The sequence below is a fragment of the Doryrhamphus excisus genome, chromosome 3 (assembly GCF_030265055.1).
Source record: "Doryrhamphus excisus isolate RoL2022-K1 chromosome 3, RoL_Dexc_1.0, whole genome shotgun sequence".
Classification (NCBI taxonomy): Eukaryota; Metazoa; Chordata; class Actinopteri; order Syngnathiformes; family Syngnathidae; genus Doryrhamphus; species Doryrhamphus excisus.
The window spans coordinates 10,251,981-10,265,345 of NC_080468.1; the positions used below are offsets into that span (position 1 = coordinate 10,251,981).

Consider the following 13,365-nt stretch of genomic DNA (forward strand, 5'->3'; position numbering starts at 1 on the left):
TGTGCTTCCTACCTGTTCCACCTCGTTAGCAGCTGTTAATTGTTAATGCTTGCTTATGTTGCATCTAGTCAGCCACAGTAGTACTCAGTTAATATTCCCAGTGAAGATAATAATTCACGTATGCTTATTATCCAGTAGGCACCATGCTCCTGCTTGTGTAGTACATGTGTCAGAGTGCTGCTTGCTTGCTACTGATGATATGATCATATTGTTGATGTATGTACACACAAAAGGATGTTGTAATGCTACTTCTATGATGTCCTCTAACATATGTTCCCTTTTTTGTTTTTTCTTGTTTTGTTTTCCAACTCATCTTTTTCTCCCCCCCCACGCACACACACTTCTCTATCTCTCTGTCACTGACCTTCCTTCATCTGGCTGGGCAGGGTATCGCCCCCAGTGTCATGGCTCCCCTGCCAAAGCGGGCGGCCCTGGAGAAGGCCAACGGGGCCTCTGCTGTGTTTAACACCGGCATGCTCCAGTACCAACAGGCCCTGGCCAGCATGCAGTTTCAGCAGCAGGCTGCTTTCCTCCCATCAGGTATGCAAACCACATAGACGATGCCCGGATCGGCTTAACCCGGCTCACGCTTGGCTGGAATTGGACAGATGGCGGTTCAGAACATTGTGGAGCCATCTATCCAAAGTGTGTGCAGTTGTACTTTGCATTGAGGAACGTTACAGAGATGGATGTGTAGATCTTTGCAGTGTAAAAAACTCGTTGATTGCTTTGCATGGCCACTTGGAACAAACCTTCCGCTAATTATTGTTAACGTGAACAGCACAATCAGACCGGGTGCTGCTTGGAGAACACATGACACATTTCCACCAAGTGATACTGTCACCGTGTGGTTTGGATTAGGTCAACTTTGATCAGGTTTGTGTTCCCGCTGTGGGGTTTGGAGGCGGGTCACCGCAACAGTAATTCACAATGAATTTAAACCAAGAAAATAGGATGATCCTGAACATAAAACGCCTCTTTTTGAAGACTCATTTTTGGAAAAAACATTATCTTAAAGTTAGCATCACAATGCCTCCTCACTTTTTTTGAGTTGGTTTCTATGCCCAGTTCTTAGAAAAGTCTTAGATTTGAGTGTATAAATATTTTTGTATTTGTGCATATGCACAGCACCAAATGACCCAAACGTAACGCTTGGTGGAAACAAGGATTTAAACCGTGTTTACATGACAACAGCCTAGTTTTTGCATTGGTAACTCATTTCTCAACACAGTTGTCAAAACAATCTCCCTATGAGCTGACATCTTAGCTTAAAACATGGCAATATGCATGCATGGTCAGTAGTTGGTGTCCAAAGTGCGGCCAGGGGTATTTTTGTAGTTTCCGTATATGAAACCTATTTACAATCTTCTAAATACAGTTTTGAACATGATTAGAGCCCTCTAGACATGAACTAACACCCCTACAGTCACCTTTACAGTCATATTACCCAATATAGGAGACAAAATAAGAGTAAAAAACAATTTTCTGGTCTCAAGAATTTGTTTTTATTTGACAGGAGCCAATTATGAGATATGAAAAACTCACGATAAGCTTGCCAACCCATTGGAAATTCTAGGAGGTCGTTACTCATTATAACAGTCTGACTCACGTTGTCTTAAAAAAAAGTAAACTCATCACACAGCAACTTAACACCCAAAAGCTACCTAGGAAATATACATTACATGTACCAGTATGAGTTTAACATAACAAGCAGCAGCTGTTTAAAAATCTACACACAATACCTTTCTGCCAGAAGAGCAGTTAATTGGAAGACAAATTCCATAGATAGGGGGAGGCTGACGTCATTGCAGACCCCCAATGAATGCGTTTCACAAGGGCAATACCCTACGGGAAAACTTTGAAAAGCTTTTTTTTCCACTTTAAACTCACAGTGGTACATGTTTGTATATTTATGAGTTACACTGTTAGGCTGTGTGATGAATTTAGTGTTCTTAGTAGGATGACACCATGAGTCAAATACAAATACTAAAAATAAATACTTGCTATGTTTTCAAAAGACTGACGTTTGTGTATTCAGGCCTCATCAACGCTGTTGTCATGGAAACGCACGGTCAAAATGTCACTAATTTGCTCACTAAAAGTGGTCATTGCTATTTAATGGCTGGGGCTTGTGCTGGATCTGGGATGCTGGATGTGTTGATATCTAACGGTAACTGAGGAGATGGCAGGCTTCTGTACACGTTCACACTTCTCTTTACGTTGTGTTCACAGTGTTTTCATACTTTTAGAGTGTTCCATTTTTGCACCATACTTGAGATATTAACCTTACCCCTACCTTATCTCTCCCCCCCCTCACTCTAACCAACCTTGTGATGGGCTGTTTTGATTTCTCTTCCACCACACCCACCCTCCACACTATCCAATCCACTTCCTGTTGCACTGCATGATGGGCAGGCTCAATATTGTGCATGACCCCTGCAGCCGGCGTTGGTAGGTTCCAGTTCTCCTTCTTCAGTTCTGTGTGACTTCCTGTCTTTGTTTCTCGCATGCGGCGTCAAGCGACTCACCAGTTTAGCGTAAAGCTGTGTGTGGTAGTTCAATGTTTGTGTTTGACACTTATTCAATTTTTACGGTAGACAAATATTGAAATGTTACAATTTTTATTTATTTTTATTTTTTATTTATTTATTTATTTATAATTTTTATTTATTGGATTTTAGTTGAACTGATTTTTATGTTGCTGCGTTTTTTCTGTGTCGCTTCACCAAATATACTGTACTCCCATGCTTGTTCTCAACCTGGCTTCTGGCTGGTTAACCTTAGAGTGCCATCACACACCGAGGGATTTCAATTTAAACTTGCCCCCCTTATCACCTCTGCTGGATTGATGACTGAATATCATGTGACTTCACAAGATCTCATATCACATCAAGCGAACAAACTCTAGAATTTTTGCCGACCTCAAATACATTCCCATGCATGCATGTCCGTCTTCCTCGTCTCCAAAGGAGTTCACTCTGTGCATTGGTTTCAGCACCTCGGCACATTTGTTCCATAGAACAACGGCATGAATGGAATGAGCCCTGTTTTCAGTCATACAGTCTCGGTGGGTGGAGGCAGGGCCTGTAGCATACACACAGAGTGCAGAAGAGTGTAACATAGTAGAAATTATTAGTAGATTGCAATATATTCTCATATATTTTGGATTAAAATCCAATCTTGTCTCATTCTTATAAAGAGACCCAATCATCTTGCCCATAATATTGATACTTTCTTGTAGTCCCTGCGAACAACACGACATTCATTTTATAATACTGTACTGTATTTTGCTCCTGAAAGATGAGGGCTAAATTACTCATTTCAGTGCGTTTGCGTTTTGTTAGAACCCTAAGATGTGGAGGCATTGAGTACCAAAAATAGTTTTTTAAACAGAGGGTGTCCAAAACGTGGAAAAGGCTTAAAATCAAAAGACACACATTTCATATTTACGTAATTTGTGTACTGCCATAGTCAACTACAGCCAAATTTTAATGTGACTATAAAATATCTAAATTGATATGCAACAGAAGTCTTTCATGTTTTTTTTATTGTTTGGTATGGTATTGACCATTATCGATGGAAAGCTAGTTCGGAACCATGACGACCATTTCAACCATTTCTGCCAAATGGAGAATCGGACTGAATTTGAGCTCCATTTGAAACTCCATGGATGAATTCTTTCAGGTCACAGGTCAAATCAGGACATTTTTCACTTATGTTTTAAACAGTTAATGACATTAGCACAAGACTCTCATTGATTTTTAGGAATATGTCGGATGAAAGATTTATGTGGAAAAAATGTAATATATTTAACAGCAGACAGAGGCACAGTGTAGCGTCCCCACAGAATCACATCGTGTCATAACTTTATTGAGACCTTCCAACACCATATATGTATCTCCAACGGTACAATACAAAAAGTACAATTTTGTATTATACACGCAAAGCATTTAATTTTGTCATTTATCAAAATTGTCATATTTCAGTCATAGTTGAAAGTGGTGATTAATCATGATTAATTCATTTGAAACCTGACTCATCTGCTTAAAATTGACTGCCCTAATGTTTGACTTGTAAAAATGTAAAATCGGTTTATGCCAAAGCAAGAATTCAGTTGAATTATTGAAGTCAAAGATCAAATACTGTATTTTCTGGACTATAAATCGCTCTGGAGTCGAAGTCGCACAAGGCCAAGAATACATAATTAGGTAGAAAAAAACATCCATAAGTTTATGTAGGGTAATTTATTGTACAAATTACTTGACCAAAACCGACATTGCATCCTATTGGATTGGCAAGTTGTAACAATAAAAGAATAGAGAACAGGCTGAATAGGTGTAAGATATGCTAACACAATGCTTATTCAGCTACACAAAAGATAACTATGAACACAAAAGGTGTCCAGTGTTTATGTAACATAAACAGTTTTTCATTTATAAGTTGCTCTGGAGTATAAGTCGCAGGAACAGCCAACCTATGAAAAAAAGTGTGACTTATAGTTCGGAAAATACGGTAGTTTATTTGAGCAGAGTTTCAAACGTTCTCCAAATTTTCAGGGATTAAGCGTCCATATCACTGCAAGAATCCTGTTCATATTGATCAGTATCCAAGACAGGATTTTTTTGTAGTAGCTATATGTTTGAGTCATGTCACCATTGTTATTACCAGGGTTCTTCAAGATTCTGCATTTTTTGATTTTTTTAGGCAAGAATCGTGTAGACTGAAACAATAATGCTAAATTAGTCGCACTGGAGTATTAGTTACATTTGACAAAAATTTGACATTTGACATTACATATCTTGGAAGGCAAGTTGTAACAATAAAAAAATATAGGTGTAAGATATGCTAACACAATGCTTATTCAGCTACACAAAAAATAAACATGAACACAAAAGGTGTCATAACATAAACCGTTATTTCATTTATAAGTCGCTCTGGAGTATAAGTCGCAGGAACAGCCAACCAAGTGCGACTTACAGTCCGGAAAATACGCTATAGCTGTGGTAAAAAGTGACGTCGGTTGTTTTCAGTGCTAAGTTAACTTTCTTTGAAACATTATTTAGTTCCATATTAGACTTGATTGATTGATTTTGAGCAATAATCAACACAAAACATCATCTTAGAGCGACAACTGTACTGATCATAGCATAGGCTAATGCAGCATAAACGGGACTACATAGGGTAGCTATGTAAAGCTAATAGCTTTTGTATGTAGCAGAGAGGTGAAAGGGATCCAGAGTTAAATTGAATCCCTTGAGGTCTTCCGCCCCCCCCACACCAAGTTGTGTATGTGTGTGTGTATGTGGCTACACTCTACTCCTCTGTGTATTTTTGCTTACATGATTCTCCCCCTCCCCCAAAAAGTTCCCATGATGCACGGTGGTACTCCAGTCACTGTGTCTGCAGCCACCACATCTGCCACAAGCGTTCCCTTCGCAACTGCCTCCACCAATCAGGTTTGCACCTCAACCGCCTCTCTTTCTCTTTTCTCTCTCACTGCACCTGCACACCTGGAGTGGGTGGGGGTTGCGAAATAAGTGGTACTCCCTCTTGTTGGCCTACACCTAAGAGTCCAACGTGTGTATACTGTAGTACTTTCCAAACGCTCCTTGGATTCTCTTTCCTTCTTGACAAATGGTGTTTATTGAATATGTGTGTCCTCATTGTAACTCCCATTTTTGTCCTTTCCCATTTTGAGGACTCTTCCTTATCAAAGTTGACTACCAACGAATACATGCAATTGGTATGTATGAGGTAGTTATTTTTACCCCCCCCCCCCCCCCCCCCCCCCCCCCCCCTTGTACATTCACCATATCCGCACAGCTCATGCAACAAGCTGCTATCTGTGCCCTTTGGTGCTTGGCTTTTTTTTTTTTTTCCTTCTTTGATTTTTTTTATTTTTAATTTTTTTCCGCCGCTGCTTTCCAGCACGCAGCTTTACCATGTGACCCGTGTCTTTTAGAAAAGGAAACAAATCAACTATGATTCTTATGGGCACATTCTAGTCACAGTCTTTATAATAAGGCTTCAGTTTTCTGCATTATTCTGTGGAGGTGTGCAGGTCAACAACATGGAGGACTTGTTAGATTTGCATGGGGGGGGGGCGACTCACTGACCTTTCACCCCCTTGACCCTGCTCTCCCCCCCTCCTTCTTCATGCTTTCCAGAGGTGCCGCAAGTGTAGACTAATAGCTTTTGGACTTTTTTGCCATCTCTTGTTTTTCAGCTGATGTTACAAGATGACTTTGTATTTTTAATAACGTGTATTTGTTATCCGTCTGTTTTTTCGGGTGTCAGTTTGATGACCTGTCTGCTTTTTACTCCCTCCCCCAGATTCCGATAATATCTGCAGATCATCTGAGTAGTCACAAGTACTTGACTCAAATGTAGTTCCTCTCAAGAACAGTGAGTCTCTATTCCAGTCCATTACATCAGGGGTGTCCAAAGTCCAGCCCGGATGCCATTGGTCATTTTTTATTGGCCAGTGGCTTATTCCAAAAAATACATGAACAGTAAGAAGAAGACCATATCATATCACAATATCATAAGTGTAGTCATGCAAACCTCATATTGAGATGGCTGTACTGATGTTAAAAACTGTATTTACAAGGTTTTCTATTCTTTTAACAGTAAAAATATTCCATGTATTAATTCAACTTTGTGGAAATGTACTTATCGCGGCCGTGTCAGAAACTGCGATAAATGAGGGATTACTGAAATGTTCGATTTGCATGTCACAAAATTCCGTAAAAATTAGCAGGCATTGTGTTTGGACAAAATGTTAATTTCGGCGTACCCAGTAAATTTAGAGGAGAAACCATATTTGTATATCTGTTTTGTATGACGTATTGTGGCTGGCACGAGTTCGTGAGGACCAAGCAGCTATGAAAAAACGCACAACAAGCTTGTCATTGCAGGAGGTCATTACTGAATATGTGTCATCACACAGCAACTTAACACTCAAAATGTATACCTAATAAATATACAAACATGTACCAATACAAGTTTAAAATACAGAATTTTTTGTTTTTTTTACATTTTCCCATAATGTATTTTGTTTGAGCAAAACCAGAGGAGCACAGAGGGAAGCTAACGTCATTGCAGCACCCCATTATGCATTTTATTTTAAACTGGTATTGTTACATGTTTGTATATTTCTGGGGTATAACTTTTGAATGTTAAGTTGCTGTGTGATGTGTTACGTGTTCTTTGTAAAAATTTGACCTGCAGGTTCCGATGGTTAGACAAGCTCTTAATGAGTGCACTGATAGCTCGTATTGGCTATTGCCAAAGCTACTGTTTACTCACTGAAGCGCAAGCCGCACAGTATTTAAACAATTCATAGTAGTTTGGAAGAAAAGGAGACGTCACACAGAATTTACAGTATGTTTTTTGAGTACTAGTTTGGGCACCTTTTACACACCAGCACTGTTTCAAATAAACTGATTTGGCACTGTATGGTAAAATATGTAAACAATACCCAACCTTAACAAGCAATGGGATGTCATAAGGGAAAATGTTTCATGTCAATCAAATGAGACGTCTTGTGTTTAGCGTGATTTGAAGTACTGAAGATGAGGAACATCACAGTTCCCTTTTCCCGTATCTGGCCCTGAAGGGAAAAAGTTTGGACACCCCTGCATTACATTAACCCTCCTCTTGTGTTATGGTCGGCACCGACCCGTTTTAGATTTTAATGCATAAAAAGAATCACATAACATTTGTTTATTGCATCAAGGCTTTTTGACTTTGTCAGGAAACTCTATTTCAACAAAATATAACCAAAAAAATCAATTTTACTATATTTTAAAATGGTCTGGTTGAAATTATGAGGGTCAGTTTTGACCCGGTTATAATAATATGACTATAAAGCAATATTTTGAGCCACAACTGAAATCATAAGTGTACAATTAGCCAACACAATGACAACCAGCTCCTCTTCTCATCATGGAAGCTTCAGGGGATTCTCATTTTGACCGCTTTTCCAGTATACCAGCAGAAAAACAAGGTCCAGACATGTGAGGGGAATTCACTCATTTGACTGATGGCTGATTTCACATTTACAATTTGGATCATGGAAAGAATGGCAAGAAGTACAGTGAACTAAGATCTGGACCTGTTCTGCTTTTTGATTTCAGTTTACACTAAAGTTCTGTTGCTGAAAACAATAACTTTCTACCTTTTCTTGACATTAATATATATGGGTCAAAATTCACCCGAACACCATAGTGATTAATAGTGATTAATACTAAAATGAGAAAATAAATAAAACTAATTGATTTAAGAGCTATGTTCTATAGCCCTCAGTAATAGCCAGGTAACAAAATAATTAAATGTATTAATATGACTCTTTTAAGGTTCATTTTACCATTTTTGTAAATTAAAATGGAGGGGTATAGTGACAAAAAAAGGCCTACATGCCCACACCAAAAGTATTAAAACCAACATTTTCATGGATGAGGAAGCCTAAGAAGGTAACCAAGACATGAGAAGCAAATTTGATGGTAACTTATTGTTGTTAGTGTATTTTATAGCTGATTTACTACATGGGTCAAAACCGACCCGTTAACATAAGAGATGATACCAGAAAGCTAACACAAGAGGAAGGTTAAAGTTTTTTTTTTTTTTTGGTTCAAAAAACAATCTCCCTCTTGTGTTCCTTGTTCTTACGTCCGTCCTGTTTCTCCTCTTTCAGATCAAATGAATGTGTGCTGGCACCGTCCAAGCCAAAACAGTTCAGCCTTTATTTACATAACCTTCAGAATGTCGAGCAACGGAGACGAGGAGGGTCTCATCACATATGGAAACATCGAGGGTGGCATCTTCCCATGCGTGTGTTTAAAAAAAAAAAAAAAGAAGAAGACAGAAAGGAGAAAAAAACTTGAGAGGAGAGGAGGACATCATGGTGCACAGTGGGTCACATCACACCTCTGTATCTTTAAATTGGTTCTAATTGTATTTTACTGGATGCACAAAAGGTCAAAGAGTGCACCTCTGGTACGTTCCTCGACCGATTTTATTTTATATTCCTTTTTCTTTTGAAACAATCAGCCATATTTCATCGTTTACAAAAATGCACCTTGAATTTGAATTGAGAAAGGCACAGCGATTTAAAAAAAACAACAAAACAAAACAACGATTAGTGCAGTATTGTGTGTACAGCTACTAGTCAAACTAGATGTGGATGGATGAATAAAGGAGGGTGGCGGGGAAGGGACATATGAATGTTTGTGGGTAAACCAACATAGTACCTGTGTACCTTGAAAGCACAGCCAGGCTAGCTCTTCTTAGCTCTTCTCACCTTGTCATGTGCCATGGAGGCCATACAGCTCAAACCAGAGTGTTGTCTCAGCAGTGTTATTTGTTTACCAGGTGTATGTCATTTTTTAATAAGGCTCTTAATGTTGTTTTCATTTCTGATTTAAAAAAAAAAATCATTTTAGAAGTGGGTTTTTTGCTAATTTTTAATGTGTTTTAAAAAAATATATTTTTCTTTTTCTTTTCATAGACTAGAGTGCTGTTTTTTTTTGTGTTAAGGTGTCACTCAAGTCCATTGACTCTAAAGGCCGTTGAAGAGGAGGGTGAAGCTTGTTTTACCTTGTTGTTCCTCTTCTAAAGAGGCTCCACTCTGGAAGAAGCACTGAGCCGCGTGCTTCTTGCTTGTTGCTTAGAAGACACAAAGAAAGACACAAGGTCTGTTAGGTCATTGTAACCAAAAAAAAAAAAAAGTACACTTGAATGATTGTTTGTCTGCGTTAGATTTCAACCAAGCAGCCCAAATTTCAAACTTCACTTTTAAGACAGCGGTTCCCGACCTTTTATATTACGAAAATAAAGTCATAAAAACATTTTGGATGAAAAAAAGCCCAAATTATTCATGTATCATTATGTTTTAGGTCATTTTTTGGTCAGTGTTAATCAGTTTGTTTGTGTTAAAATAAAAAATAACTAGAAAAGTTCTGATTGGATTTGGATGAAAATTTCAGGAATTGTCGGAATGGGATATATGGAAGTTTTGGGAATGAGTCGGAATCCAGGAATTTTTGAATGGATCCTATAAAACATTGCGGCATAGGACCATTTTTGGCATTTGTGCATGTAATTCCACAGAAAATGGTCACATCACTTGGGAAAAAAAAACAAGGGACTAATATCAGAGACTGATCCAAAGACTGTCATAACTCTTATCAATAACTCTAATTTTTGTTTTGTAAAAGCAATAAAAACAACTAAAGTTGTGAAATTTTGGAAAAAAAATAAAACAAAAAAAATGTAATATAAAGAGTCGTAATGTTACGAGAATGAAGTTGTAAATTTACAAGAAAAACATTTTTGCTAGAAAACACTTGTAGCGAAATTACCTTTTTTCGCGTAAATTTCCAACTTTATTCTCATAAGGTTACAACTTTTTTCTTGTAAATTTATGGGAATAATCATAAATCTATGAAAAAACGTAATAATAAGAGAATAAAATTGGAAATTTACAAGAAAAAATCATAAGTTTCCAAAAAAAAAAAATGTCGTAACGGAACAATATTTTGTTTTCGTAAATTTTACAACTTTTTGTTCATTCATTCATTTTCATTTCATTTTTGTAATATTATGATTTTTTTCTTTGCGATATTACGACTTTATTCTTGTAATTTCACAACCTTTTTTCTCGTAAATTCATACTACGATTTTTACGATTTGTTGGTATTTGTGCATGTAACACCACAAATGGTCACATCACTTGGAAAAAAAAATACAGGACAAGTTTTCAACAGGTTCGACAAAATATCAAAGACTGATCCAAAGACTGTCATAACTCATCACTATTCTTTGTTTTTTTAAAAAACAATAAAAACGATTAAAGTTGTGAAATTATGGTGAAAAAATAAAACCAAAAAACTTGTAATATAAAGTATAAAAATTTCCCGTTTTTTTTCTCTTAACTTTTTTTTTGTTGTAATATTATGACTTTATTGTCTATGCAGTTTTATTCCCGTAAGGTGACACGTTTATCGTACCTGGATGACCTTTTCCTTGTGACTTTTCAATGTTTTTTCCCTTTTTGCTGTAGCCCTTAAACTCCTTCATCCAAAACCAACACGAAGAAGGCGCCAAATTTGAGCAAAAAAAACCCTTTGGGTCGGGAACCCTTGCCTTAAGAGGGAACGCGACAGAGGTGTGACTTTAAAAATCATCAAAGCCAAACCGACGTGGAAGCGCATCTCTCACTGAGGAATGGGCTTTTTTATGTTCTTCTTCTCTTCATTTGAATTCATTCAACAGTTTTACGTCCCTGTTGTGGTCCCACAGAGGTGTGTTGCGCGTCTTTAGCGATTGTATCGTACCTAACAAAGCCTTAGATTACCACGAATGGGTCACGGCCCATACTTGTCAATCACCATGCAGGTAAAGAGCACCAATGATGTTTTCTAGTTACTTAGTCACATGTCGCTTATTATAATAAGAGTAAGAATAATAATATGTTTGTGCTTTTTCTCTTTCTCTGTGTAACAATTATTCTCTTAAAAACCATCAAGCTTTTAATATGTACTACTTAAGGATTTGAATCTATTTGAGATGCATAGTTGTAGATGTTTTTTTCTTTATTTTGTTTTGCCTTACTATATTACTATATTACTTGACAACATCGATATAGCCGTTGTAGATTTTTGAGGTTAACTTTGTTGTTTTTAAACCATATACATGATAAACATTCACTTCATTCATACAGCTGGAAGTCTTTTTCAGTTACATTACATGTTTGTTTTTTTTTTTGATATGAGGAATTTGTTGTGAAAAGAAGAACCATTTTCCTTGTCGCCATAATATAGTTTTAGGGTAAACATTGTTTTCTACTGTATCCATTTCAAAAAGAATATGTCGTTTTTGTTGGAAATATTTCTTCAGTTTGCCCTGAATGTCAGGCCAAAATGAGCAGTTGAGATTTTTGGGGTTCTTTGGATATATTGGATCATTTGTGATGTTTTGTTCTTTGTTTGTTTTGGGTCGGTGGGTGGTGAGATTCGGAGCAAGAACGTTAAAAGACTTTTCCCTGCTGGTGAAGTCAGAAATGCTGCAGATGATGAGTTCGAACCTAAGGGACGAAGGTTGTGACTTTTTTGCACTTCTGTATATAGTCAAATGAACAGAGACAAATGTGTATCATATTGAGATATTATTTTGAATAAAGAAAAAAAAAGATCTATAATTATAAGGAATTTTGTTAGATTAATTTAAATTCATAAATAAATTAGAAGACCAGCTAAAATTGCTTGCAAAGAAGGGCACTACTTTCTCGGCTATGACGGGAGTTTTAGGGCCACGTTGAAAAAAGAAAAAAAAACAGATTTCAAGAATAAAGTTGTAAATTTACAAGACCATAGCAGAAAAATAGCAGGTGAGCGTGGCAAGCCCTCACTTATTTACCACTTTTTTCCTCTACATTTATGAATTCATTACTTTTTTTGTAATTGTATGAATAAAGTCATACATTTTTGTGAAAAAAAATTGTAATATTCCGAAATTAAAAGTGGAAATGTACGAGAAAAAAGTTTTTATGTTACGACAATAAAGTCGTAAATTTAGAAAAAAATAACAAAAATTGTTACAAGAAAAAATGTCGGAACTATATTTTTTCTCGTAAATTTACGATGTTATAAATTTAAGATTTTTTTCTTTACAATAATATGACTTTATTCTTGTAATATTACAACCTTTTTTTTCTTCATATTATTACAACTTTTTTCTCGTAAATGTACAACTTTATTCTAGTAAGTTTCAGACTTTTTTCTTGTCAATTTCCACCCTTTTGCTTTATTTTTTTTTATCATTTTTTTTAAATTTAACTTGATTCTACTATTAGGACTTTTTTTCTCATAAATTGCCGACTTTTTTTCTTTCTCGTAACATTATGACCTTTGTTTCTTATAAATTGACTTTATTCTCATAAATGTACAACTTTATTCTAGTAAGTTTCAGACTTTTTTCTTGTCAATTTCCACCTTTTTTCTTGGTTTTTTTTTCTAATTTTTTTTATTTAACTTGATTCTACTATTAGGACTTTTTTTCTCATAAATTGACGACTTTTTTCTCGTAACATTAAGACTTTATTCTCGTAATATTATGACTTTTGTTTCTTATAAATTGACTTTATTCTCATAAATGTACAACTTTACTAGCGTAATATTATGACTTCATTCTCGTAAATTTGTGACTTTATTCCCGTAAATGTACAAATTTTCTTTTTTCTCGTAAATTGACAACTTTATTCTTGTAATATTGCAACTTTTTATTGTAAATGTACAACTCTGTTCTCGTAATATTACGACTTTTTTCTCATAAATTTACAACTTTATTTTGAAATCTCAGATTACG

At 36.3% G+C, this 13,365-nt stretch overlaps 1 protein-coding gene across 17 annotated transcripts in view; it reads left to right on the top strand.

Moving 5' to 3' along the window:
* The window catches only part of mbnl1 (muscleblind-like splicing regulator 1), a 61,736-nt gene extending 52,637 nt beyond the window's left edge, over positions 1-9,099 (top strand). For 7 of the 17 annotated variants that reach the window (XM_058069067.1, XM_058069068.1, XM_058069069.1 and 4 more), the window contains 6 exons: positions 387-540; positions 2,416-2,451; positions 5,365-5,456; positions 5,699-5,743; positions 6,334-6,405; positions 8,696-9,099. In XM_058069067.1, coding sequence (XP_057925050.1) covers positions 387-540; positions 2,416-2,451; positions 5,365-5,456; positions 5,699-5,743; positions 6,334-6,390 — 384 coding nt within the window. In that variant the 3' untranslated portion in view covers positions 6,391-6,405; positions 8,696-9,099. The remainder of the gene's footprint in view (positions 1-386; positions 541-2,415; positions 2,452-5,364; positions 5,457-5,698; positions 5,744-6,333; positions 6,406-8,695) is intronic. The other 10 variants (XM_058069072.1, XM_058069077.1, XM_058069071.1 and 7 more) reach the window with 6 other exon arrangements.
* Positions 9,100-13,365: the final 4,266 nt, after the last annotated feature.